The 26,276-nt window shown below is 40.7% G+C and overlaps 2 protein-coding genes across 5 annotated transcripts in view; one reads left to right on the top strand and one right to left on the bottom strand.

Annotated features, from left to right (window-relative positions):
• The window catches only part of CDKL4 (cyclin dependent kinase like 4), a 54,839-nt gene that overhangs the window by 15,648 nt on the left and 12,915 nt on the right, over positions 1–26,276 (top strand). For 3 of the 4 annotated variants that reach the window (XM_061432146.1, XM_061432147.1, XM_061432148.1), the window contains exons 3-6: positions 2,023–2,144; positions 17,832–17,904; positions 24,361–24,451; positions 25,514–25,711. In XM_061432146.1, the coding sequence (XP_061288130.1) occupies positions 2,023–2,144; positions 17,832–17,904; positions 24,361–24,451; positions 25,514–25,711 (484 nt within the window). The remainder of the gene's footprint in view (positions 1–2,022; positions 2,145–17,831; positions 17,905–24,360; positions 24,452–25,513; positions 25,712–26,276) is intronic. The other variant, XM_061432149.1, reaches the window with a different exon arrangement.
• On the bottom strand, positions 4,284–4,843 carry LOC133256917 (large ribosomal subunit protein uL23-like). Its single transcript, XM_061432153.1, has one exon. The coding sequence runs from the start codon at positions 4,826–4,828 to the stop codon at positions 4,352–4,354; it is 477 nt and encodes a 158-aa protein (XP_061288137.1). The 5' UTR covers positions 4,829–4,843; the 3' UTR covers positions 4,284–4,351.

Genomic DNA, 26,276 nt, shown 5'->3' with positions numbered 1-26,276 from the left:
ACCTCCTGGGTTACAAGTGTCCAATTTAAGGGTGCACTTGAAGGTAAAAAAAATAGCCAGATTCCAACTCACTTTGGTCTCCAGTGATGGCTCTCTGATGGTAAAGAATCTGCCTGCAATGCAGGAGACCCAGGTTCGATCCCTGGGTTGGGAAGATCCCCTGGAGAAGGGAATAGCTACCCAGTCCAGTATTCTTGCCTGGAGAGTCCCATGGACAAAGGAGCCTGGCGGGCTACAGTCCATGGGGTCGCAGAAAGAAGGACACCACTGAGAACTAAGCACGATGGCTCTCTGAAGGTGCGTCTCTCCTGCCTCTGGTATGTTTCACCCACCTGCGCCCTGAAGAGATCCCTTCCGTGATAAACCTACCTTACTTTCCTCACATACTCCTACTATTTAAATTTCCTTTGATTTCCTCCTCACTACCTGTTTTTCTTTACACAAGTCACTGTTTTCTGATCTAAGTTCATTTGATTTGCAAAGAAGATATAAATTGCCAATCCACTCAGAGAGAGAGCTGAAAACCTTGCCAGCACATCCAGCTGCAGTACCTGCGCATCCCTGACTCTTGATAGAGACTCTTAGCTCCCAGTCTGCAGTTTTGGCTCAGCACGAAGCATCTGGCTCACCTGTGTGACCTGTTCCGTCCACTGTTTGCCTTTCTGCTCTTTTAGCTGGTGGAGCACATAGGAGACACATTGATCTGGTGCCCCGGGTGTATAGTTAATGTGTAATGTGTTCTCTTTCCCCACACTGTTGAGCAGCAGGCACATAGTCACAGGGTGATACTTTTTGTTCTGGGTTATTTTTTTTTTTTTTTGGTTGGTTGGTTTTTTGTTTTGTTTTGTTTTCTTTTCTTTTTCTTTTTTTGATCAAGCCATGCTTACAGATAAGAGAGAGTATACTGTACAAGTCACGGTACTTTAAGCCTCTCTACCGGGCCTGCAAAATATTTGTTGAGTTTCTACAATATACAAAATACTGCATATCTTTCTGAGTAAATGGTGTCTAGGGTTTGGAAAGTTAATTCGTCTACTGTAGTGGGAAAACAACAGGAAGATGACTCAAAAGTAGGAGTGATGAGATGTCCTGGTTTATAGCTTCTGTCCCAGTGTTCCATGTGGTTAGCATCCCTTTTTGTCTGGCTAGCATTTTCTTTCAAAAGTGTGGTAGTTCACGTGTGAAATTATACAGTCACTTACCTATAGGCAGAGTGACCACGTTTGCCGATTTGCCTGGGACAGTCCTGGTTTATACTCGTTACCCTGGTTGGGTGATAAATTATGTAGTTACTTTAGTGATATTATCTTACTTAATCGGGGTTTTTCCTTTGATTTGCGACATTGTGAAATGCTTGTGAAAGGCAGCCTTGTGAAATGCTTCAGTCTGGGAATTGAATTTAACTCATTAAACATCTCAGCATAAGAGAGAACAAGAAAATCAAAGAAGAGAGCTGAAAATGTGATAAATTTAGACACAGACTAACCATAAGGATTCCTAGAATATGCAGTTATTTCAGATTCGAGAGTTGAGATCTAGTCTTTCTGAGCACAGCACTAAAATCCAAGCCGGATTTCAATGCAGCCATTTACATTAAATCTATGACAGTATATAAGCTAAATGGGTATAGATGATTTTTATAGTCTTTTACTCAATAATTCCATTACCATTCTATATTCAGATCATCTTACAACTTGTATACTTAGAATTTCCACTAAATTCATAAAGCATTTTTAATTTTAGTGCTTATATTTTAAGTTGTACTTTGCTATCTCCAGAGAGATTCAAGCAGCTTAGTTACCCTTTACTATGGGGTATGTTAGATAAATTCTTTCTTCCAGCTTTAAGATTCTTTGGTACTTACTAAGAGTAGTTCCTCTTTTGAGTAACTGTAATAATTTCTCGGCAAGAAATGCACAGAGAAAGATGAGCAAAGCCTTTGGCTCTTAAAATTGTAAGGGGTCTGGGAGAAACTATTACAAGAAGTGAATCACCAACTTTTGTATTTCAATTCCTTTGCAGCAATTAAAACATCCAAATCTTGTGAACCTCATTGAGGTGTTCAGGAGAAAGAGGAAAATGCATTTAGTCTTTGAGTACTGTGATCACACACTTTTAAATGAGCTGGAAAGAAACCCAAACGGGTAAGTAATCTAGAAAACTGAAGTTCTGCTGGCTAGTTCCAGGTTCATTATATGTGGGATTCAGTTTAGTTCAGTTCAGTCGCTCAGTCATGTCCAACTCTTTGCGACCCCATGGACTGCAGCACACCAGGCCTCCCTATCCATCATCAACTCCGGAAGCTTACTCAAGCTTATGTTCACTGAGCCAGTGATGCCATCCGACCATCTCATCCTCCATCATCCCCTTCTCCTCCCTCCCTCAATCTTTCCCAGCATCAGGGTCTTTTCAAATGAGTCAGTTCTTCACATCAGGTGGCCAAAGTATTGGAGTTTCAGCTTCAGCATCAGTTCTTCCAATGAATAATCAAGATTGATTTCCTTTAGGATTGACTGATTGGATTTCCTTGCAGTCCAAGGGACTCTAAAGAGTCTTCTCCAACACCACAGTTAAAAAGTATCAATTCTTTGGCACTCAGCTTTCTTTATAGTCCAACTCTCACATCCATACATGACTACTGGAAAAACCATAGCTTTGACTAGGCAGACCTTTGTTGGTGAAGTAATATCTCTGCTTTTTAATATGTTGTCTAGGTTGGTCATAGCTTTTCTTCCAAGGAGCAAGTGTCTTTTAATTTCATGGCCACAGTCACCATCTGCAGTGATTTTGGAGCTCAAAATAAAGTCTGTCACTGTTTCCATTGTTTCCCCATCTATTTCCCATGAAGTGATGGGACCAGATGCCATGATCTTAGTTTTTTGAATGTTGAGTTTTAAGTTGGGTTTTTCACTCTTTTCTTTCACCTTCATCAAGAGGCTCTTTAGTTCCTCTTCACTTTCTGCCATTAGGGTGGTGTCATCTGCATATCTGAGGTTATTGATATTTCTCCCAGCAGTCTTGATTCCAGGTTGAGCTTTATCCAGCCCATCATTTTGATGGTGTCCTCTGCATATAAGTTAAATAAGCAGGGTGACAATATACAGCCTTGATGTACTCCTTTCCTGGTTTTGAACCAGTCCATTGCTCCATGTCCAGTTCTAACTATTGCTTCTTGACCTGCATACAGATTTCTCAGCAGGCAGGTCAGGTGGTCTGGTATTCCCATCTCTTTCAGAATTTTCCAGTTTATTGTGATCCACACAATCAAAGGCTTTGACATAGTCAATAAAGCAGAAGTAAATGTTTTTCTGTAACTCTCCTGCTTTTTTGATGATCCAACAGATGTTGGCAATTTCTGGTTCCTCTGCCTTTTCTAAATCCAGCTTGAACGGCTGGAAGTTCATGGTTCACATACTGTTGAAGCCTGGCTTGGAGAACTTTGAACATTACTTTACTAGCGTGTGAGATGAATGCAATTGTGCGGTAGTTTGAACATTCTTTGACATTGCCTTCCTTTGGGATTGAAATGAAAATTGACCTTTTCTAGTCCTGTGGCCACTGCTGAGTTTTCCAAATATGCTGGCATATTGAGTGCAGCACTTTCACAGCATTATCTTTCAGGATTTGAAATAGCTCAGCTGGAATTCCATCGCCTCCACTAGCTTTGTTCATAGTGATGCTTCCTAAGGCCCACTTGACTTCACATCCCAGGATGTCTAACTCTAGGTGAGTGATCACACCATTGTGATTATGTGGGTCATTAAGACCTTTTTTGTATAGTTCTTCTGTGTATTCTTGTCACTTCTTCTTAATATCTTATGCATCTATTAGGTCCATACCATTTCTGTCCTTTATTATGCCTATCTTTGCATGAAATGTTCCCTTGGTATCTCTAATTTTCTTGAAGAGATCTCTAGTCTTTTCCATTCTATTGTTTTCTTCTATTTCTTTGCATTGATCACTGAGTGATTTTTATCTCTCCTTGCTATTCTTTGGCACTCTGTATTCACATGGGTATATCTTTCCTTTTCTCCTTTGCCTTTCACTTCTCTTCTTTTCTCAGCTATTTGTAAGGCCTCCTCAGACAACCATTTTGCTTTTTTGCATTTCTTTTTCTTGGGGATGGTCTTGATTATTGCCTCCTATACAGTGTCACAAACCTCCATCCATAGTTCTTCAGGCACTCTATCAGATCTAATCTCTTGACTCTATTTGTCACTTCCACTGTATAATCATAAGAGATTTCATTTAGGTTATATCTGAATGGTCGAGTAGTTTTCCCTATGTTTTTCTTTTCTTTTTTTTTTATAGTGAAAACTTTTATATTTGGAATTAGCCAGCTGGACTCAGTTTAGATGATGCCAATTTTGTTGGCAACATCCAAAGCATCATAGTCAGGGGCCAGTCGAACATATGCCTTCTTCTCTCCATCAGGCCTGATCAGAGTATTGACCTTAGCCACGTCAATGTCATAGAGCTTCTTCACAGCCTGTTTAATTTGGTGCTTGTTGGCCTTGACATCCACAATGAATACCAGTGTGTTGTTGTCTTCTATTTTATTCATGGCTGACTCGGTGGTGAGGGGGAATTTGATGATGGCATAGTGGTAAAGTTTGTTTCTCCTAGGGGCGCTCTTCCGAGGATATTTGGGCTGCCTCCTGAGCCGCAGTGTTTTGGGCTGCCGGAAGGTGGGCGATGTCCGGATCTTCTTTTTTTTGTGGCTGTGGACACCTTTCAACACTGCTTTCTTGGCCTTCAAAGCCTTTGCTTTGGCTTCAGCTTTAGGAGGAGCAGGGGCTTCCTTCTTTGCCTTCGGCGCCATCTTCATGAAAAGCTTCCCTATGTTTTTCAATATAAGTCTGAATTTGGCAATAAGAAATTCATGATCTGAGCCACAGTCAGCTCCTGGTCTTGTTTTTGCTGACTGTATAGAGCTTCTCCATCTTTGGCTGCAAAGAATATAATCAGTCTGATTTCGGTGTTGACCATCTGGTGATGTAGTCTTCTCTTGTGTTATTGGGAGAGGGTGTTTGCTATGACCACTGCATTCTCTTGGCAAAACTCAATTAGCCTTTGCCGTGCTTCATTCTGTACTCCAAGGCCAAATTTCCTATTACTCCAGGTAGCTCTTGACTTCCTACTTTTGAATTCCAGTCCCCTATAATGAAAAGGACACCTTTTTTGGGTGTTAATTCTAAAAGGTCTTGTAGGTCTTCATAGAACCGTTCAGCTTCCTCAGCATTACTGGTTGGGGCATAGACTTGGATTACCGTGATAGTGAATGGTTTGCTTTGGAAACGAACAGAGATCATTGTGTCATTTTTGAGATTGCATCCAAGTACTGCATTTCAGACTCTTTTGATGACTATGATGGCTACTCCATTTCTTTTAAGAGATTCTTGCCCACAGTAGTATATATAATGGTCATCTGAGTTAAATTCACCCATTCCAGTCCATTTTAGGTCACTGATTCCTAAAATCTCGATGTTCACTCTTGCCATCTCCTATTTGACCACTTCCAATTTGCCTTGATTCATGGACCTAACATTCCAGGTTCCTATGCAATATTGCTCTTTATAGTATCAGACTTTACTTCCATCACCAGTCACATCCACAACTGGGTGTTGCTTTTGCTTTGGCTCCATCTCTTCATTCTTTCTGAAATTATTTCTCCACTGATCTCCAGTAGCATATTGGGCACCTACCAGCCCTAGGAATTCATCTTTCATTGTCCTATCTTTTTGCCTTTTCATACTGTTCATGGGGTTCTAAAGGCAAGAATATTGAAGTGGGGGATTAACGATGGCAAATTTCAGATCTGAGCCCCCTTCTGCCTGTTTGCATCTGCTGGCTCTTTCTCTCCAATCTCAGGATGTGCTCAAAGGGTAAATGAATATTAACCAAAGGTAATGTTAACTTAGAGGAATAATGTATAGTATTTAATAGACAAATCTACTGCAAATACAAATTACAATGTATTTCAAAGCTATATGTATTTCAGAGTGATTCAAAGTTATATGTTAGATTGTCCGAATTCAAGGAATGAACCATAGTTCTTTCATATAATTCACTAAAGTTAAAGGAGAAAAAATACTTGTTTGATAAAATTTGGAAAGTCAGTTGATAAATTCAACATCTTCTCCTGATTATTTGGTGGAAAAAAAACCTTAGCAAACTAGAACTAAAATACTTTTTATACACACAAACACACACACACACACATACAGACATACAACTTCTCCAAATTGACTGCAAATTTTATATTCAATGATAAAGCACTAGAGAAACCATCATTAAAGTGAGAAATAAAACATGAGAACTCTAGCCAGCATAATGTACTAAGAAAAACAAATAGGATTTAAAACTTCGGAAAACAAGATAAAATTTCCATTATTTGCATGATATTATTGTAGTCTAACAGAATTACCTAGAGTTACTAAAACAAATGGAATTCAGTTTTCATATACATATATATACATATATCTGTGTGTATGTGTATATATATATATGTACATATATATGTTTGTATGTATAGCACTCTAAATTCTGTACACAAAAAGTAATAGCTTTTGTATCAATCAGTACTGTAGAAAATCTAATGGAAAAGGATCCCATTCAAATGTCAACAATAAAAGTGTTTAGGAATAAAGATACAAAAGATGTTAAAACTTTGCCTAAAAACAATTACAAAACTGAGATACACAAAGGATTTTATTTAAATGAACATATATTTCTGGATGGAAGTATTCATTATTATATTTTGGCTTCCTTCCTGATTTATATATTGCACAAAAATCTAATCAGAATGCCAATGGTTTTTTTTTCCTTTGTGAACTTATTTATTTTTCAATTGAACGATAATTGCTTTATAGAATTTTGTTATTTTCTGTCAAACTTCAACATGAATCAGCCATAGTTGAGAAAGTTCAACTAAACCAAGAAATTTTTTAAAGAAGAAGAAATGCAACTTCAACTGCCAAATAATGTCATATTAGTTTTAGAGAGTCCCTTTGACAAAAAGTATGTAAACAAAACTAAAAAAGAAGTGGCAAATTGGGTGAATCTTTGCCAAATGAAGAATTAATATCATTTCATACATACATATGTAGATTTTGCAAATCAAATTTTTTAAAAGATTCAGTTCAGTTCAGTTCAGTCGCTCAGTCGTGTCCGACTCTTTGCAACCCCATGAATCGCAGCACACAAGGCCTCCCTGTCCATCACCAACTCCCAGAGTCCACCCAAACCCACGTCCATCGAGTCAGTGATGCCGTCCAACCATCTCATCCTCTGTCATCCCCTTCTCCTCCTGCCCCCAATCCCTCCCAGCATCAGAGTCTTTTCCAATGAGTCAACTCTTCGCATGAGGTGGCCAAAGTATTGGAGTTTCAGCTTCAACATCAGTCCTTCCAAAGAACATCCAGGACTGATCTCCTTTAGAATGGACTGGTTGGATCTCCTTGCAGTCCAAGGGACTCTCAAGAGTCTTCTCCAACACTACAGTTCAAACCATCAATTATTCTGCGCTCAGCTTTCTTTATAGTCCACCTCTCACATCTATACATGACCACTGGAAAAACCATAGCCTTGACTAGATGGACTTTTGTTGGCAAAGTAATATCTCTGCTTTTTAATATGCTGTCTAGGTTGGGCATAACTTTCCTTCCAAGGAGTAAGCGTCTTTTAATTTCATGGCTGCAATCACCATCTTCAGTGATTTGGGAGCCCAGAAAAATAAAGTCTGACACTGTTTCCACTGTTTCCCCATCTATTTCCCATGAAGTGATGGGACTGGATGCCATGATCTTCGTTGTCTGAATGTTGAGCTTTAAGCCAACTTTTTCACTCTCCACTTTCACTTTCATCAAGAGGCTTTTTAGTTCCTCTTCACTTTCTGCCATAAGGGTGGTGTCATCTGCATGTCTGAGGTTATTGATATTTCCCCCAGCAATCTTTATTCCAGCCTGTGCTTCTTCCAGCCCAGCGTTTCTCTTGATGTACTCTCAATATAAGTTAAATAAGCAAGGTGACAATATACAGCCTTGACCTACTCTTTTCCCAGTTTTGAACCAGTCTGTTGTTCCATGTCCAGTTCTAACTGTTGCTTCTTGACCTGCATACAGATTTCTCTGTATGGAAATCTCTGTAGGAGGCAGATAAGGTGGTCAGGTAGTCCCATCTCTTTAAGAATTTTCCACAGTTTGTTGTGATCCACACAGTCAAAGGCTTTAGTGTAGTTAATGAAGCAGGGTAGATGTTTTTCTGGAATTCCCTTGCTTTTCCTATGATTTAGTAGATGTTGGCAATTTGGTCTCTGGTTCCTCTGCCTTTTCTAAATCCAGCTGGTACATCTGGAAGTTCTTGGTTTATGTACTGTTGAAACCTAGCTTGAAGTATATTTTAGCATTATATTGCTAGCATGTTTAATGAGTTCAGTTGTGCGGTAGTTTGAACATTCTTTGGCATTGCCCTTCTTTGGGATTAGAAAGAAAACTGACCTTTTCCAGTCCTGTGGCCACTGCTGAGTTGTTCAAATTTGCTGGCATACTGAGTGCAGCACTTTCACAGCATCATCTTTTAGGATTTGGAATAGCTCAACTGGAATTCCCTCACCTCCACTAGCTTTGTTTGTCATAATGCTTCCTAAGGCCCACTTGACTTCACTCCAGGATATCTGGCTCTAGGTGAATGACCACACCATCATGGTTATCTGGGTCATTAAGACCTTGTTTTTATAGTCCTTCTGTGTATTCTTACCACCTCTTCTTAATATCTTCTGCTTCTGTTAGGTCCATACCGTTTCTGTCCGTTATTGTGCCCATCTTTGCATGAAATGTTCCCTTGGCATCTCTAATTTTCTAATTTTACTTTTAAAATAGAAATTAATTTTAGAGACTTCCCTGGTGGTCCTGTGGTTAAGACCCTGTACTTCCAGTGCAGAGGGTGTGGGTTCCATCCCTGGTTGGGGAACTAAGATCCCACATGCCTCAAGGCATAACCAAAAAAAATTTTTCTTAATAATTTAAAAAACGGTTAAAGGAATGAATTAAAGGAATGAATTAATTCATATTTCAACTTTACTTTGAGCTAAATAGGGTTTTGTATGTTGGCTTTAGAGGACAGATTTGTTGTTTAATTTAAATATAAATTAATTTATAAATTAACATACATTTTCATAAAGTTAGACATGGATGCTTAATATCATGCATTGTTCAAGGCCCTGAAAATAAAACCTATAATACATTCAATCCATGTACCAGTTTAACTGAACTGAACATCTCTTTCTTCCTTCTGTGAAAGGAAGGAAGTCCACTGCCTGTAGGACTTAGCTTATGCTTTTCCTCCTAACTTTGTGTCCTCTTTCCCTATCTGTATCATTATCTCTAGAATGTGAAATCCTAGACATTCTGACTATCTGTGAGATTCCTTTTTCTGAATGGTATTGCTTCCCTCCTTTGAATATCCGTGAAATTTTATTTTCATCCCTGTTACGGTACTTGGCACTTACTACCTTACAGGTGTTTAAGTGCATACTCTCTCTTCCTTTGAGTGCAGAACTCATATCTAATTCATCCTAATAGCCTCCTTAGTGTGGAGCATGCTTTGATTCATTCATTCACTTCAGAAATATTTTACTGAACACTTCTGCTAGTGCAGAGGCTAGAAAGATATAATGGCACAATCCTGTGCTCAAGAAGCTTAAAATCTAATGAAGAAACCGATACTCAAAGTAGCCATTACAAATGACAGTGAAAATTGAGTTACCAACAATGCTTCGGATACAGAAGAACAGCTCCAGTCTCTGTTGGTCCCAGGGAATCAGGGAAGTTTCTGCGGAGAAGGACACATTTGGGCTGAGACTTTGAAAAGGGGAAGAACTGGCTGGGTGGGCGATCTTGGTGGAATGCACAGATGCAAGAAAGAACAAGGCATAGTTGAGTAACTCATTTGTCTTGTATGTATTTAGCAACCACAGAGATCTCTGAACTCCACTGCTTTCCTTTGGAAAGTATATTTGGTGTGTTTAGTGTGAGCAGGGCATGGTAACCCACTCCAGTACTCTTGCCTGGAGAATCCCCATGGACAGAGGAGCCTGGTGGGCTACATACAATTCATGGGGTCGAAAAGAGTCGGACACAACTGAACGACTAAGTGTGTTTTACTAGTGTATTTAGCAGTGCCAGGGTATACAGCGTGCTTTGGGTCAGCCCTAAGACTTGGATCTACATGAAGGAATGCAGATAGGAACAATGCAGGCCCACCACTCTTTCTATGAAATGCTGGCTACTTCCAGAGAACTATGATTAATTTAAAATATTTGTCTGCTTTCACTCCCTTCCCAAAATCTTCAACATCCCAAAGAGTATAAACCCAATGAATAGCAACCAGAGGTAAACAACTAAACAGCATACATACCAAGCCTATGGGACCATTGTTTGTTCAGTAGCTAAGTTGAATCCAACTGTTTGCAACCCCGTGGACGGCAGCACGCCAGGCTTCACTGTCCCGGAGCTTGCGCAAACTCTAATAGTCAGTGATGCCATCCAACCGTCTCATCCTCTGTCGCCCCCTTCTCCTCTTGCCCTCAATCTTTCCCAGCATCAGGGTCTTTTTCAGTGAGTCGGCTGTTCATATCAGGTGGCCAAAGTATTGGAGCTTCAGCTTCATTGTTTATCAGGGTAAATTCACAGTTCGAAGAAATAACTGGTGTATAGATATAAGATGATCAAGGTAATGGATGTTCGGGATGAGCTGTGAGATGGTGAGATTGTCTAGAGACTTGAGGACTAAATTATATCACAAAGAAGAGCTAATTCAACACTGAAGTAAGATGGTGAAAATGTACTGCTTCCCCTGCCAAATGAAAGCAACTGGTTTCCTCTACTTTTTTAATAGAGGGAAAAGTATTTGTTAGATCAATAGCTGCAGAGTAAGCCCTGAGACTGTGTTTGATTTGCTGCAGTTAAGAAACTGCATGTACCAACACAATATTGTAAAGCAATTATCCTCCAACTAAAAATAAATAAATTAGAAAAAAAGGGGGTAGGAGGGAGGTTCAAGAGGGAGGGGACATACATATACCTATGGCTGATTCAAGTTGATATATCGAAGAAACTACATGTATGTAAAGCAACTGCAACTGGTGTCATCTGATTAAATTTGAAATAATACATTCCCATTCTCTAAAATCCTTCTCTGTTCAAAATAGGTCCAGGAGGTAAGTTAATTGGTAATGTGATAGAAATTACCACCTACCAACAGGAAAGATTCCCTTCACTGTCGTTGCACTATACATAGTAGAACAGTCCTACCATCAAGAAATTTAAAATCTAGTGAAGAATTAGATATATAAGGGAACAATTAATTATAAATGGTCTTTTAAAACTACTGCTCTCCACTTCTGGCTGGCAACAGCACAGCATGTACGTCTGTAAATCAGGTTTCAATTTATTTTTTTTAAATTCGTCTTTACCTAGGTGTGATGGACATATAAAAGAATTAATTTCCTTCTCAGCAAACTGATCATAGGTAATTTCCTGTAAAGCTATGGGTGTGGGTTGGTGGAGGGGTGGGAGTGAATCATGAGCACTGAGAAGTGCTTTAGCCAGAAGAGCAGCAGCATGTCCCACATGCTGAAGCAGGGAGAGTCTTCCTTTGAAATGACATCCTGGTTTCCTAGGAATGATGGGGTCCCTGGGTGACAGAGGCCAGGAAGGAGTACTGCATGTCCAGAAGTTCCTGTAATAGACAACAGAGCCAGCGTGGTGATCAGAATGATTTGATCTGACCATGGGTTCTCCCACACAAGATAGATGGGCAGGTCTCTAAAGTTCTTTTCTACATAAACTAGAGGCTTGGCTTCAGCCACCGTAATAGCCCCAGGTGGCGCTAGTGGTAAAGTGAAGTGAAAGTGAAAGTCACTCAGTCGTGTCTGACTCTTTGCGATCCCATGGACTGTAGCTTGCAAGGCTCCTCTGTCCATGGGATTTCCAGCAAGAATACTGGAGTGGGTAGCCATTCTCTTCTCCAAGGGATCTTCCCAACCCAGGGATCGAACCCAGGTCTCCTTCATTGCAGGCAGGTTCTTTACCAGCTGAGCCACAAGGGAAGCCCCAGTGGTAAAGAACCCGCCTCCCAATGCAGGAGATGCAAGAGATGCAGGTTTGATCCCTGGGTCAGGAAGATTCCCCTGGAGAAGGAAATGGCAACCCACTCCAGTATTCTTGCCTGGAGAATCCCATGGACAGAGGAGCTTGGTGGGCTATGGTTCATAGGGTTGCAAAGAGTTGGACACTACTGAAGTGACTTAGTGTATAAGCACATCATAATAGCCAAGACCCAGGGCCTCGTGAAGGAGGCAGCTATCCTTGGGGAATAGCCCTGCATTGACATCATGTGTGTGTACTTAATTCTTCCTCTTAGCCTATCCCCGGAGAAGGCAATGGCACCCCACTCCAGTACTCTTACCTGGAAAATCCCATGGACGGAGGAGCCTGGTAGGCTGCAGTCCATGGGGTCGCTAGAGTCGGACACGACTGAGTGACTTCACTTTCACTTTTCACTTTCATGCATTGGAGAAGGAAATGGCAACCCACTCCAGTGTTCTTGCCTGGAGAATCCCAGGGACGGGGAAGCCTGGTGGGCTGCCGTCTATGGGATCTCACAGAGTCGGACACGACTGAAGCGACTTAGCAGCAGCAGCAGCCTCTTCCCGAATGGCCTGTGACCAAATATTTACCAGGATAGTTGTGTACTGGGAAAAGAGAGCTACCCAATCTCTCAGGAATCTCTGAATCATGCTCTGAAGTAAAGCCAATCACCAGTAACTTTGAAAGTTACTGTGGTTCAGCAGTATTGTGGGGATGGGAAGCTTATTGAGAGTCCCCAGTGAAATTTAACCTGAATCCATCCCATGGTAGTCCTGTCAGGTCCACGAATCCATCCTGGGGGCTGTTTCCCCATTTCCTAACTGGATAGTGGAAATAGATACACTGCTGCTGCTGCTGCTAAGTCGCTTCAGTCATGTCCGACTCTGTGCGACCCCATAGACAGCAGCCCACCAGGCTCCCCCGTCCCTGGGATTCTCCAGCCAAGAGTACTGGAGTGGGTTGCCATTTCCTTCTCCAATGCATGAAAGTGAAAAGTGAAAGTGAAGTCACTCAGTCTTGCCCGACTCTTAGCAACCCCATGGACTGCAGCCTACCAGGCTCCTCCGTCCATGGGATTTTCCAGGCAAGAGTACTTGAGTGGGGTGCCATTGCCTTCTCGGATAGATACACTAGAAAATGGAAGAAGAACCAGTAGGTTCTGAGCCAAGGAATGAAGGCAGTTGTGGTAGGAGGAGCCTAGTAGAAGTGTCTGGCACCAAATAGAAAACTGAAAGCAATACTGCAGATTTGGGGACAAACACAGGCTTCCCTGATAGCTCAGTTGGTAAAGAATCTGCCTGCAGTGCAGGAGACCCCAGTTCGATTCCTTGGTCAGGAAGATCTGCTGGAGAAAGGATAGGCTACCCACTCCAGTATTCTTGGGCTTCCCTTGTAGCTCAGCTGGCAAAGAATCTGCCTGTAATGCTGGAGACCTGGGTTCAATCCCTGGGTTGGGAAGACCCCTGGAAAAGGGAAAGGCTACCCACTCCAGTATTCTGGCCTGGAGAATTCCATGGAAGAGTAGGACATGACTTTCACTTTTCATAGATTACTGCTACCATTAATACTTTGAAGTGACATAGCTGGGAAGTAGATGAGCATGTTGCATGTGATAAATCCTCTCCAACACTCCTATCTCCCCAAAACTTTGGATTTCTTCCTCTTCATTTTACTAATGAACTTCCAGCATTGCAATTTCATTTGGCACAGGCACCCATCTAACCCAGATTCTGATCAACCAATTCAGCAATCACCTTCTCTCACTCCTGGCTGCTCCAAGCAGTTTATTGAGCCAGGCTCCATAGGAAGCGTGCCCATAACTGTTTATAATCAGCCGAGTGTAACGTCGTGTTTCCTCCTTTCTGGTCCGACACTAGGAAATCCATTTCCACGTACATTCTCCAGTATAGATTGGCCACTTTTTAGAGTTCTCTTCGCTGTGCAAATCTTCTTTTCTTCTCTTTGACTTTGTAGTAGGCCCTTTGGAACAGGCTGAGATCTGACTTTAGTCAAAGTTTGGAGACATTGACGGGTGGCAGGGAAAGGAGCCTTGAGGAGAATTGACAGCACCCATGTTTTACAGCTGCCTCGAGTGAGATCGTGAGGGGCCCTCCACAAGGCAAGACCAGTCTCCATACAAGTTTGAGGGCTACTTCATGTAAGAAGAGACGTTTGGGACTTCCCTAGAGGTCCAGTGGTTTAGACTCCACGCTTCCACTGCAAGAGGTTTGATCCCTAGTCAGAGAACTAAGAGCCCACATGCCATGAGGTGTGGCCAAAAAGTAAATAAGTAAAAAAGAAGGGATATTTGGCAGGAGGTTGGGATGCTCTTAGTTCCGTGAATACTCCCAAGTGTCGCATTTCATTTCTCAAAGTGTATGTCTCAGTTAATTAACTGAGAAATTAATTAACTTCACATAAATTCAATTTGTTTTGTCATTTAGCACCCAGCAGGACTATTCTCAGTGTCCGATTTTTCAGTCACTTCTGGGATAATCCCAGTGGTCAGTGGAGCAAGTCTTAAAAACACAAGAAATAAGGGCAAACATTGAAACTTCCGGTCTCCTAACTGTGCCTCGAACCAAAACATCAAAGCCTTACTTAAAGCTATCCTTTTGTTTTCTTCAATTTTTCCAGCGAAGTGAGACACAACCAGCCCAACCTCACTTTTATTACTTTCCTATGTGTTCCGGTTTTGTTTGATCACTTTCAGTCCAGCAAAACCCTGCCCTGAATAGGCACTTTATTACAGATGACCACACGCGATTATGTACTTAATTGGTTCATCACTGGGTATCCATTCACCAGGGTTACAGCCACTGATGGTAATTAGATCCCCCGGCCTTCAGACCCAACCAGTCAGGTAGCCTGCCTTTCCAAGGCCTCGACTTTGCTTCCCATGCCCAATTCTGGTGTCCTATTCTGCACTGATCAGGATTCAACAACAGAATTCACTCTAGCTAGTTTAAGCAAAAAGGGATTTATTACAGGGTTTGAGTTTATATAGTCTCTGAGAGTGCCAGTGAAGGAAGCTTAGTTGAGGACCTGTTGGGTACCAGTTACAGTTCGAGGCCCTGGAGCTACAGTAACGGACAAGGTAAAGAAAGCCCTGGCAGAGTTTCAAGGCTTTGGAGGAGAATAAAACACACTGAGAAGCTAGAGAATTCCTGGTGAGGGGCATAGGATGAAGAGTAAACACAGAGTTTTGGTGGTCTGTTGAGGGAAGAGCAGACACTAACGGGCCAGAGCGGAGGTCAGTGAGAATGTGGCAGGAGATAAAGGTAGGGGAGAGGGGTGAACAGAAGTGAAATCATTAAGAGGCCGGTAGGCCACAATAAAGGTTGGATTTTATTCTAGGATAACAAGGGTTTACAGAGAAGGGCTTGATTCATCTTGGGCACTGATAATGAAATTGTTTTCCCCATCGAGTTATATATAAAACTAAAAGATAATGAGCTCTGATGTCAGCGCCAGGATTCCCCTGAGTGGCTGAAAGAGCAGCCTCTGGGCAACCCAGTCTGAATTCCCTGACCCTGCCACCCTCCCTAACACCTTTGGTTTTGAAGCAGGATACCATGTTTTTTGTTGTTTTTTTTAAAACAATTAGTTTTGTTGTTGTTGTTCAGTTCTTTGTGACCCCCATGGACTGCAGCAACCAGGTGCCATCCTTTGTCCTTCACCATCTCCCAAAGTTTGCTGACATTCATGCCCATTGAGTCGATGATGCCATCCAACCATCTCATCCTCTGTTGCCCCCTTCTCCTCCTGCCCTCAGTCTTCTCCAGCATCAGGGTTAGTTACTGGCCACGCCTCGCTGCATGTGGGATCTTAGTTCCTTGACCAGGGATGGAACCCATGCCCTTTGCAGTGGAAGCATGCTGGACCACAGAGAAGTCTCAGGATGTCTAGTTTTTGCTTTCAGACCTTCATGATTATCAATTCTTCCATTATATGTTTGTCATTCACCCACAGTATACGAAGCATTGAGTATCAGTTGGTTTCTATAGGTTTTATTTCACAAAATACTTAGAAAAACTGCTGAGTGTGGCTAAATAATGTTACAGCAGTCTGTGTTTCTGGAATGAGCTCTGTGTGAATCTGTATTCTCTTTGATAACTATCTTTGTAAGATCTGTGGTATTTGTTTGTAGTTGGTATTTTTTATAAATGTTGTTTTGCCTAAAATGGAATCTGCCTTCCTGGAATCTGTGCTAAGGATTCTGTTTTGAACCGAAGCCATGACTCTTCTGTGAAATGCCCTGAAACAGTGCATCAATAGAAAAGTTAGAGGGAATGTAATTGCTGCAATTTATAGAAATGGTTACACAAAATAGACTAAGTACTCTCGAATACACATTGCCCAGATCCCCAAGTGGAAAATACTCCCCAGTATTTTCCACACAGGAAATCTGCAGAGGCGAGAAGCTCCCAGACTCCCATTTTCCTGGGCTCTTGTTCCTCCCTGGCCCCCTGGTTGTGTGCCTGCCTGCTTACCAGGTGCAAGTGCTGTTGCTGTTCAGTTACTAGGCGTGTCTGACTCTTTGCGACCCCATGGGCTGCAGCACGCCAGGCTTCCCTGTCCTTCACCATCTCCTGGAGTTTGCTCAGATTCATGTCCATTGAGTCAGTGATGCCGTCCAGCCATCTCATCCCCTATGCATCCCCTTTTCCTCTTGCCCTCCATCTTTCCCAGCATCAGGGTCTTTTCCAATGAGTCGGCTCTTCGAATCAGGTGGCCAGAGTATTGGAGCTGCATCTTACCAGGTGTAAGTAACAGTTATAAAAACAACTCTTGCATATGCTTGAGTGTTTACCACCAGCATGAATTCAATGAATTGAAGGTCACTCTTCACGGATGCCTTTTTTCCTGCAAAACCAGGCCTCAGTTCTACCTGAAGTTCATACCTGCAGGATCGAAATATATCATGTGCCTCCCATAGATCCCAGAAATCCCACTTCTAGAACTTACCTTAAAAAGATTATTGCACAACTGCCATAGATAGTTGATAGGATATTCACTGAAGCATTGTTTCTAGAAATGAAACTTGGATCAAACCTAATTGCTTGTCAATGAGGACTTACTAAATTATGATACATCTATATAATGAGATCTTTGGTCACTGAAATAGATGTATACATATTCTGTATATATGTATCTGTACCTCAATGCATACAGTGTTTCTGAAAGAGGCAGGGGAATTTGCCAAGGATGAAATGATTGGCTAGGCAGATATGAGAGAATTCTTCATGGATATTCTTTTAACTTTAAAAATATCAAACCTTATGAATGCATTTAACTTTAATATTAAAGTTAAAAAGTAAATGCAGAGAGAGGAAGAGAACCAGGGATTCCCAAAGGGACAATCACTGTAAGTTACAGCAATTATTTTGGGCTAGCAAGATTTGAATGAACATGTCTTATTTCTTTACTTTTCTATATTGTTTGAATTTTCATGATAAGCATTAAAAATTTCAAGTTAAAAAGGAAAGTTACATAGCTATAATGAAAAAAGTAGCAAATCAATTTTTGTTAAAACATTTTTTAAAAAGAACATTTCCAAGATTCCCTTTGTACTGCATCCACTGGCTGTGACAAGCCCCACCCATTCCATTTCTATTCCCAGCTCTGCTCCTGAAAACACATCTTAGGAGTTTTCATTTCCTTTGTTATTTTTTTCCCCAGAGTTGCTGATGGAGTGATCAAAAGTGTGTTATGGCAAACACTCCAAGCTCTCAACTTCTGTCATAAACACAATGTAAGTAACATTCCCTAATGTCTTTGCTAATTTCTTCATGATGACTCTTCTCTCCTAAACGGCTCAGGGGTCTATTTGAAGAGCTAATGGTGGAAGGAGAATAAGAACCAGAGGAGCAAAACAAAAGAAAGTTACAGAATACAAGGAAAAGTAATGCATTATTCATGGCTTTTTTCCAACTTCTATAAGAATCAAATTATTCATTCCTTATGAATTAAAAGTTTGTATGAACTTAAAAGTTTCCTTTTGCCCCAGTACTAATGATTATTTTTAAATAATCAGTACTATGATTATTTTTAAATTGGGTTAAAATAAGTCTTCAGAATATCAGTAGTGTAACCCTCCGTGGCACTTGATTTTCTCTTGTTTTTAACGTCTCTTAAGTCTTTTATACTGTAAAGGTCTCCTTTCCTCTATCTTTTTTTTCTTTTTTCCATCATTAATTTTTCAGAGCCATGGGTGTCAAACTTGAGCATGCATCAGAACCACCTGGAGTTCTTGTCAAGACACATTTTGCTGGGCCCACCTCCAGAATTTCCGATTCCGTAGGTCTGGGATAAAACCTGAGAATCTGCAGTTCTAACAGTTTACCAATTGATACTGAAGCTTCCCAACCTAGAACCATGCTTTGACTTCTCCTGTGTTATAGAAATCCTTTTGGCTGGTTGCTTCCTGTGTGTTTTTTAACTTGTTCTTTTGCCTGTATTTACTGTAAATTGGTGTTTATATCCAGAGGCTTGTCACACTCAGGTTCAGTCTTTTTAGACAGGAAGGCTTCACATACAGTACTGTACACTTCTTACTGTGTCAGCTACCTGAGGCGTATATAACGTCTGGCCGTCTTTCCCACTTTGGATTGTCTTAAAATAGATTAGTAGGTTCAAGAGATGTTCACTCGATCCCCTTCTTTAGCACTTTTGCTGTCAATCTTTTTTTAGTTTTAGCATTTAGAGATCATTATTACCTCTCTCCAGTATTTCATTAAAGTTAAAAGGTGGCAATTTTCTAATTCTAATATTCCTTCTGCATTTATTAATTGGAATTCTATGGAGAAGAATTTACCATGGACCCTGGTTACTGTAAAGTACAGTAAGATAAATATGTGATTATTCCTTTTAGATGTCGGTACTCACAGTGATGAACTGGTGTCTCCAAGAGTGTCTCCCAGCAACCTTGAGGAGTGAAGGGTTCGGTGGGGTGTAGGGCATCATCATGATTTTATGTATGTGATGTGCTTCAGTCCTTTGCAGTCATTGTTCTCTCTGATGTTCAGGTTGTCCCATCTTAGGCCAGCGGGAGCGTCTTTAAGTAAGCTCTTGGGTGCTTTTGCTATAATGATAGTTTTTTTTAAAAAAATAACCTTTTGAGTTGGTGCCTACATAGAGGCAGTGTTGAGGCAAGGATACAGACTACCATATGGTCAGTTTTGATGCCAAGAGCAGAATATCTATCCTGGTAATCTAGGATTGCTGAAAAAGAGTACACAATCATGCAACTAATTTTCAGTACTTAAGGAAAGCTTCCCTTGGTGTTAAGAAGAAACTCAGTGAAGGGCTTCTCTGATGGCTAAGTGGTTAAAGAATCTACCTGCCAGTGCAGAAGACATGGGTTCGATCCCTGATCTGGGAAGATCCCACATGCCAAGGAGCAGTTAAGCCCATGTGCCATAACTATTGAGCCTGTGCTCTAGAGCCAGGAGCCGCAGCTACTGAGCCCACAAGCCCTGGAGCCTGTGCTCCCCATCAGGAGAAGCCACCACAACGAGAAGCCGCACACGGCAGCTGGAGAGCAGGCCCTGCTCACCACAACTAGAGCAAAGCCCAGGAACGAAGACCCAGGACAGCCAAAACTAAATAAAACCATTTAAAAAAAGAAAGTGAGGTTTTTGTTGTTGTTAGAGTAAGTCAGAAGCTTTGACTTTTTATTGATAAAGTATATAGAATATAGAGACATATTGCTCACAAGATACATATTTTTCATGATGCAAATTGTGCTTTCAAATAATTGCTAAAGATGATGCAGAATTGAATCCACATCTTTGTTGCTTTCCACCATGCTCTGAGAGGTATTCAAGTTCACCTAAGTTTGCTGCTGGAGTTTTATGGGTAATTAAAATGATTTTTAAAAAATTTTATTTACCATAACTATTTGTGTATTCAGTTCAGTTCAGTCGCTCAGTCGTGTCCAACTCTTTGCGACCCCATGAATTGCAGCAGGCCAGGCCTCCCTGTCCATCACCATCTCCCAGAGTTCACTCAGACTCACGTCCATCAAGTCAGTGATGCCATCCAGCCATCTCATCCTCTGTCATCCCCTTCTCCTCCTGCCCCCAAATCCCTCCCAGCATCAGAGTCTTTTCCAATGAGTCAACTCTTCGCATGAGGTGGCCAAAATACTGGAGTTTCAGCTTTAGCATCATTCCATCCAAAGAACACCCAGGGCTGATCTCCTTTAGAATGGACTGGTTGGATCTCCTTGCAGTCCAAGGGACTCTCGAGTCTTCTCCAACACCACAGTTCAAAAGCATCAATTCTTCGGCACTCAGCTTTCTTCACAGTCCAACTCTCACATCCATACATAACCACTGGAGAAACCATAGCCTTGACTAGATGGACCTTTGTTGGCAAAGTAATGTCTCTGCTTTTCAATATGCTATCTAGGTTGGTCATAACTTTTCTTCCAAGGAGTAAGCATCTTTTAATTTCATGGCTGCAGTCACCATCTGCAGTGATTTTGGAGCCCAAAAAATAAAGTCTGACACTGTTTCCACTGTTTCCCCATCCATTTCCCATGAAGTGATGGGACCAGATGCCATGATCTTTGCTCTATATAATCAGATTATAAGCTTGAATGCAGTCTCTGTGGATGGTTTATCTTTGTATGTATCTCTTTAATGCCTGGTCTGGATCTTTTTATATATGGTGTTCAGGAAACATTTATGGAGTAACTGGATGAATGTATGAATGAATGAGTCCATCAATCAACTTACCTACCTGATTATGACTTACTGTTTAGAGTGAACCCAAATGTGCTTGTAGCTCTGTGCAACTGCCACCATTCCTCTGCTTGGAACAACATGTTCTATACCTTAAACCTTAAAATATTGAAAACCTCCCACTTATAACCCGTGACCTTTATTACAAATGGATAATTTTTCAGACAAACTTTCTTTCTCTGACAAGAAAATTACTTCTGAACTCTGGTTACCCCATTTTTCTTACACTATGGTAAACCTTTGTGTATCTTTTTAAAATAAACCTATTAGTTGAAACATATGCAAAGGGAAACAGTCTAAATCATATATAAGCTGTTACAATACTACATCTAAAACCTTTATACCCTCCTTATTTTAAAGGAGCCCTCATGATACTCTCAAATAGGAAAGGCAATCCCACCCATGTTGTTGCTGAAGATTCACAGTGGTGACCATGACTATCTTTTATCTCCAGAGCAGTTATCCCAGCCAAGGTCAAGGTAGTAAGGGATTAAGGCCTTGTTACTCAGAGTGTGGTTGGTGAAGGTCTCCTGAGAGCTCATTAGAAATTCAGACTCTCAGGCTCATTCCAGATCTACTGAGTCAGAATCTGCATATTTAACAAGATCTCCAAGAGATTCGTTTACACATTAAATTTTGAGAAGCACTGGACTTAAGAAAATACCTACTCATTTTGTTCTTTTTTACCCTATGATATGGCTAGAGTGAGGTAACTGAAGTGACCCTTTAACGTCATTATCAACTCATGAATTTTTATGTATTTGATGTATCAATTAGAGAAAAATAACTTCATGTCTGGGAATTTCCTGGCAGTCCAATGTTTAGAGCTCAGTGTTTTCTCTGCCGTGGTTCCCGGTTGAATCCCTGGTTGGTGAACTAGGATCCTATAAGCCATGCAGTGTGGCAAAAAAAAAAAAAAAAAAAAAACTCCATATCAAAATGGCAAAATTACAGTGACTTCCAAAATGTGAGTGTGTCTGGCTATAACATCCATTATCGTCTTGTTGATATCAGTGTCCTAGTTGTCAAGGAGGCTTCTTTCCTCTCTGATTATGAGTGTCCGTCCATAAGGCTCAAAGAACAACCTTCTCAGATGTCCATTCAGGCTTATGTAAAGAGGTACCTTCTGGCAGGGAAGTTTCTGGAGATGGTTCTTAGAATTAAGGATCAGGTTTAAAATACCATGGATACCTCTTCCTACTGGCTTGTGAGTCTGTAAAAATGAGATTGTACATCAGCCAGCATAACCCAGTTTAAGCAATGTTTGCTAAAAGCTGTGTATGAAACCCAAGTTTATTAAAATGTTTTGATTCCCCTGACTTACAACTTTCTTTTTCTTTGGTGGAAAATAAGTTGATTGCAAGAGGCATACAGAGTTTACACTTGAGTGCAGTTTTGCATTGGAGAAAGTGAATGCTGTATGTCAAAGCATCTTCTGTTCTCCATGCTCTGGTTCTTACTGTTCCTGTGATTTTTACTCTCTTTTTCCTTCTCCAGTACTCCATCTATTCTTCTTTATTTGTAGCTTCTCTTACCTGTACCTACACTAAATGATTTTCTCTGTTTCTTTGGGACTTGTCTGTACTTCATTAGCCGTTGTATATTTTGGTTGGAAAACAAGTGGCTGTAAATTTCACAGGGATTTGCATATTTCAGTAGGCCACTAGACAGGTAGCAGTATAAGTCCATTTACCTGGTAGTACCACACATAATTCAGAAACTTAGAATTTGCTGCAGACTCATCTGAAGGACATAACCTGTTCTTATTAAATCAGTAGCTATTATAGGTGAATATGACTCAGTGTTAATCCAGTTTTCATAAATGTGTTGCCTAAAAGGTAGGATGAAAACTATGTTGGTTATGTTAGAACAGTGTAGCTTTAAAAATTACCATCTAAGGCCTTCGGACTTTTAAGAGGCCTTAAAAGGTTTCTTCTAGCTGATGGCCATACAAATGATGAAACAGTTGACAGTAATTGAGACTAAATACAAACAAGCTTGCAGTATGAGTGCCGGATTTTTTTTTTTCCATGACCCAGAATGAATTTAGCATTCAACATTTTCTCTTCTTAGATAGCTATTATAAGAGCAAAAAAAAAAAAATTTTTTTTTTCAAAATCATCAGTTTGAAAGGAATATTTAAAGGGACTGACATCACAACAGAGAAGTCAGGCAGAGGGAGCTGATTGTTGTGGTACTAAATCAGGAGTCCAGAGGTTGCCACCTGCCAGCACAGGATCATTGCAAGGATGCACTAATTCATGTGGAAGTGCTCTGAGAAGTCCAGAGCTCCGTGTGAGGGCTGAGTTGTAGAAGAAGAGCAAGATCATTTTTAACCTATTTGCTTGTTTGGAGGGAGAATAACCTGGAAAGCTAAAGTTCTGAAGACGAGGGCCTGAGCTGTTTTCTCCTGGGGCATCCACAGCACGCAGTAGCCATTTCTGGGATAAGAGTGGGTGGGGTTCACTCAGCCCACCGTCATGCACGCCCCCAGCTTGGCCCTCTCACAGCCGGAAAGGAGCATTTGCTTCACTGAGGGTCCTGGGATGGTGCAGCAAGTTGCGAGTTCTCCACCGGAGGGGAGAGTGCCTCCCAGTGGCAACCTGGTCTCCCAGGAGCGACTCCATCATGAGGTCACACCTCAAGAAAGCTGTTCATGGTTGCAGATTAGCTCACTGTTGAGGATACTCGTCTCCTGAGGCTGAATCTTTGGTATCTCTTGTTAATAGGTGGCCATAGGTTCCAGCTGGCCTAGGACAGCTCTGGTCTGTGAACTCAGCTCCCTTTCACACATCCTGACCAGATGGTAAATAAGATGGTCCCTCTGATGCATTTTCTTTTTGTTGTCATTTGAATGTTTTTCCAGTTTCTCAAATCTGTAATATTTATGCAACCTGAATTGTGATTCTTGGGTGGCAGCTGTTCTTATTAGAGGCACTCTGGGTATAATCTCATTCAGGGTTTTTTTTTTTTTTTTAATTAAAGTATAGTTGATTTACAATGTTGTGTTAATTACTGCTGTACAGCAAAGGGATTCAGTTATACATATATATTATTTTTTAATATTCTTTCTCTTTATGGTTTATCATAGGATAGTGACTATAGTTCTCTATGCTATACACTAGGACTTTCTTGTTTCATTCAGGGTTCTACTTCTTACTATTCAAATAGGGCTCAGTAAAAAGTGGAAGAAATAATCATATAATACACCCTTCTCAAAAATTTTTTTTTCAGTTTTCCCATCCAATAATTATTTTAATTTTTTCCCTAGTATAGCAACTTTTTTGTTATGACAAGATTTACAAATGAAAAATTGCTAATTTAAGGTTTTAGAAAAAAAGAAGGAAAACCATATTTGTGTTTATCTCACAGCCTGTGTTTATCATTGAAACTAATAGTTAATGTTTATTATGCTTTGTTGTTTTGATGACTCAGGGAAATAATTAAATATTTTCTTACAGTGTATTCACAGAGATGTAAAACCTGAAAATATTCTAATAACTAAGCAAGGAATAATCAAGATCTGTGACTTTGGGTTTGCACGAATTCTGAGTAAGTAGCAAGTTTTTTACTAAGTTATGCAATACAGATAATTATGAAATGATATAGTTTAAATTCTTTAGATATTGAATTATGCTAATTGTTATAGTGTTATTATTCAGAAAGGGAAATTTCACTTTAATTTTTTAGTCAGTACATTAGTTCATACGCAGCCACATTTATGTGCTGTGCCCATAGGAAAGGAAGAGAACTAAAAGATGCATTTCTGGTCTTCATGCACTTATAATCCGAAGTAGAAGAAACAAAAGACTAACACAAGATGATTGGCAATAAAGTGCTAAAGCGAAGAGGCAGATGGTTCCCCAGAGGGAGATACTAACGTGATCTAGAGTGGTTGGGAAAATCTTCATGGAGCTGATGAGACTGGGAGAGTGAACTGTAAATTACAGAGAGGATTCAGAGACAGTGCTGAGAAGCAAAGAAGTCATCCCAGAGAGAGAGGAACCAAAGGAATGGGGGGACAGTAACTATCTCCCCCTGAATCTAAAACTCTGCAGCAAGTGGAAACATGTGTTAACAACAGACACATTGCAAGGTGGGTGTGCGCGTAGTCAGTTTGTTGACAGGACCTGACGGTGCTTTGGGAAGCTGGTTTATTCTCAAAGCTGCACTACAGAAATTCTCCCCATGCCCTCACCCTGGGCCTCTCTCTTTGGGATTACATAGATGTTAATAAATAGCTAAGGTATCTTTGGAAGTTGAATTTTTAAAAAATTTATATATTATGTTAATATACTATAGTATAGATTTATAGTATTATGTTAGTTTCAGGTGTGCAGTATAGTGATTCAGCATTTTTGCAGATTATACTCCATTATATTGATAGCTTATTACAAGATAATGGTTATAATCTCCTGAACTACACAGTGTATCCTTGTTGCTTGTCTATTTTATATTAATAGTATGGAAGGGGAATTTACTCTCTGAGTACACAGTGTAACAGTTCCCTGGGTTAGTGCGTCACTGCGTGACCTGTTAGGAGAAGCGTGGCTTCTGAGAATTATTGACGCTGATCTCTTCAGAGAGCCTGACCTGCTCTTGATGCATTTGCAGTTCCAGGAGATGCCTACACTGACTACGTCGCTACAAGATGGTACCGAGCTCCCGAACTTCTTGTGGGGGATACCCAGTATGGTTCTTCAGTCGACATATGGGCTACTGGTTGTGTTTTTGCAGAGCTGCTGACAGGCCAGCCGCTCTGGCCTGGAAAATCAGATGTGGACCAACTTTATCTGATAATCAGAACATTGGGTATAAGTTACATTTTATGGCTTACAGAGTTGCTAACTTGTAGTAGTAGTAGTATGTCATTATAATGAACAAGAGCTTTCTGTTGTCTCCAAAGTGCCGCTGAGGGCGGCTGTTGTGGATTGTAGCCAAAGCCCAACCCTTTTCTCAATGTGTGGAGCCCTAACTCCTCTCAGTGAGGAGTTTCAGATGCCGTTCCAAGTCAAGTCAATTAGCTGTGCAATAAACTATACATTTACTTTCCTTATCAGGCTAAGATGGGGCTAAGGGTGTGAGTCAGCTGCATAGAGCTTACTCTGAAGACACTTAATCAAATGCAGTTTCTGCTTTTTCCCCCCTTTCCTCTAGCACAGGGATCAGCAAACTTTTTCTATACAGGGCCAAATGGTAAATATTTTAGGTCTTGCAGCCTCTATTGCAGCTTTCAACTCCACTCCTCTATATGTAAGATTGACAGATTGCTCTCACACACACCATCTCAGTCTTAATAAAAATCCACTAAGAACATTATAACATTTTTCATTGTGCCTGTTTTCACAAATGAGGAAACTGAGGCTCTAGGAGCTTG

This window comes from Bos javanicus, chromosome 11 (assembly GCF_032452875.1).
Source record: "Bos javanicus breed banteng chromosome 11, ARS-OSU_banteng_1.0, whole genome shotgun sequence".
NCBI classification, from domain to species: domain Eukaryota; kingdom Metazoa; phylum Chordata; class Mammalia; order Artiodactyla; family Bovidae; genus Bos; species Bos javanicus.
This window is presented reverse-complemented; position numbering and strand designations above follow the sequence as displayed.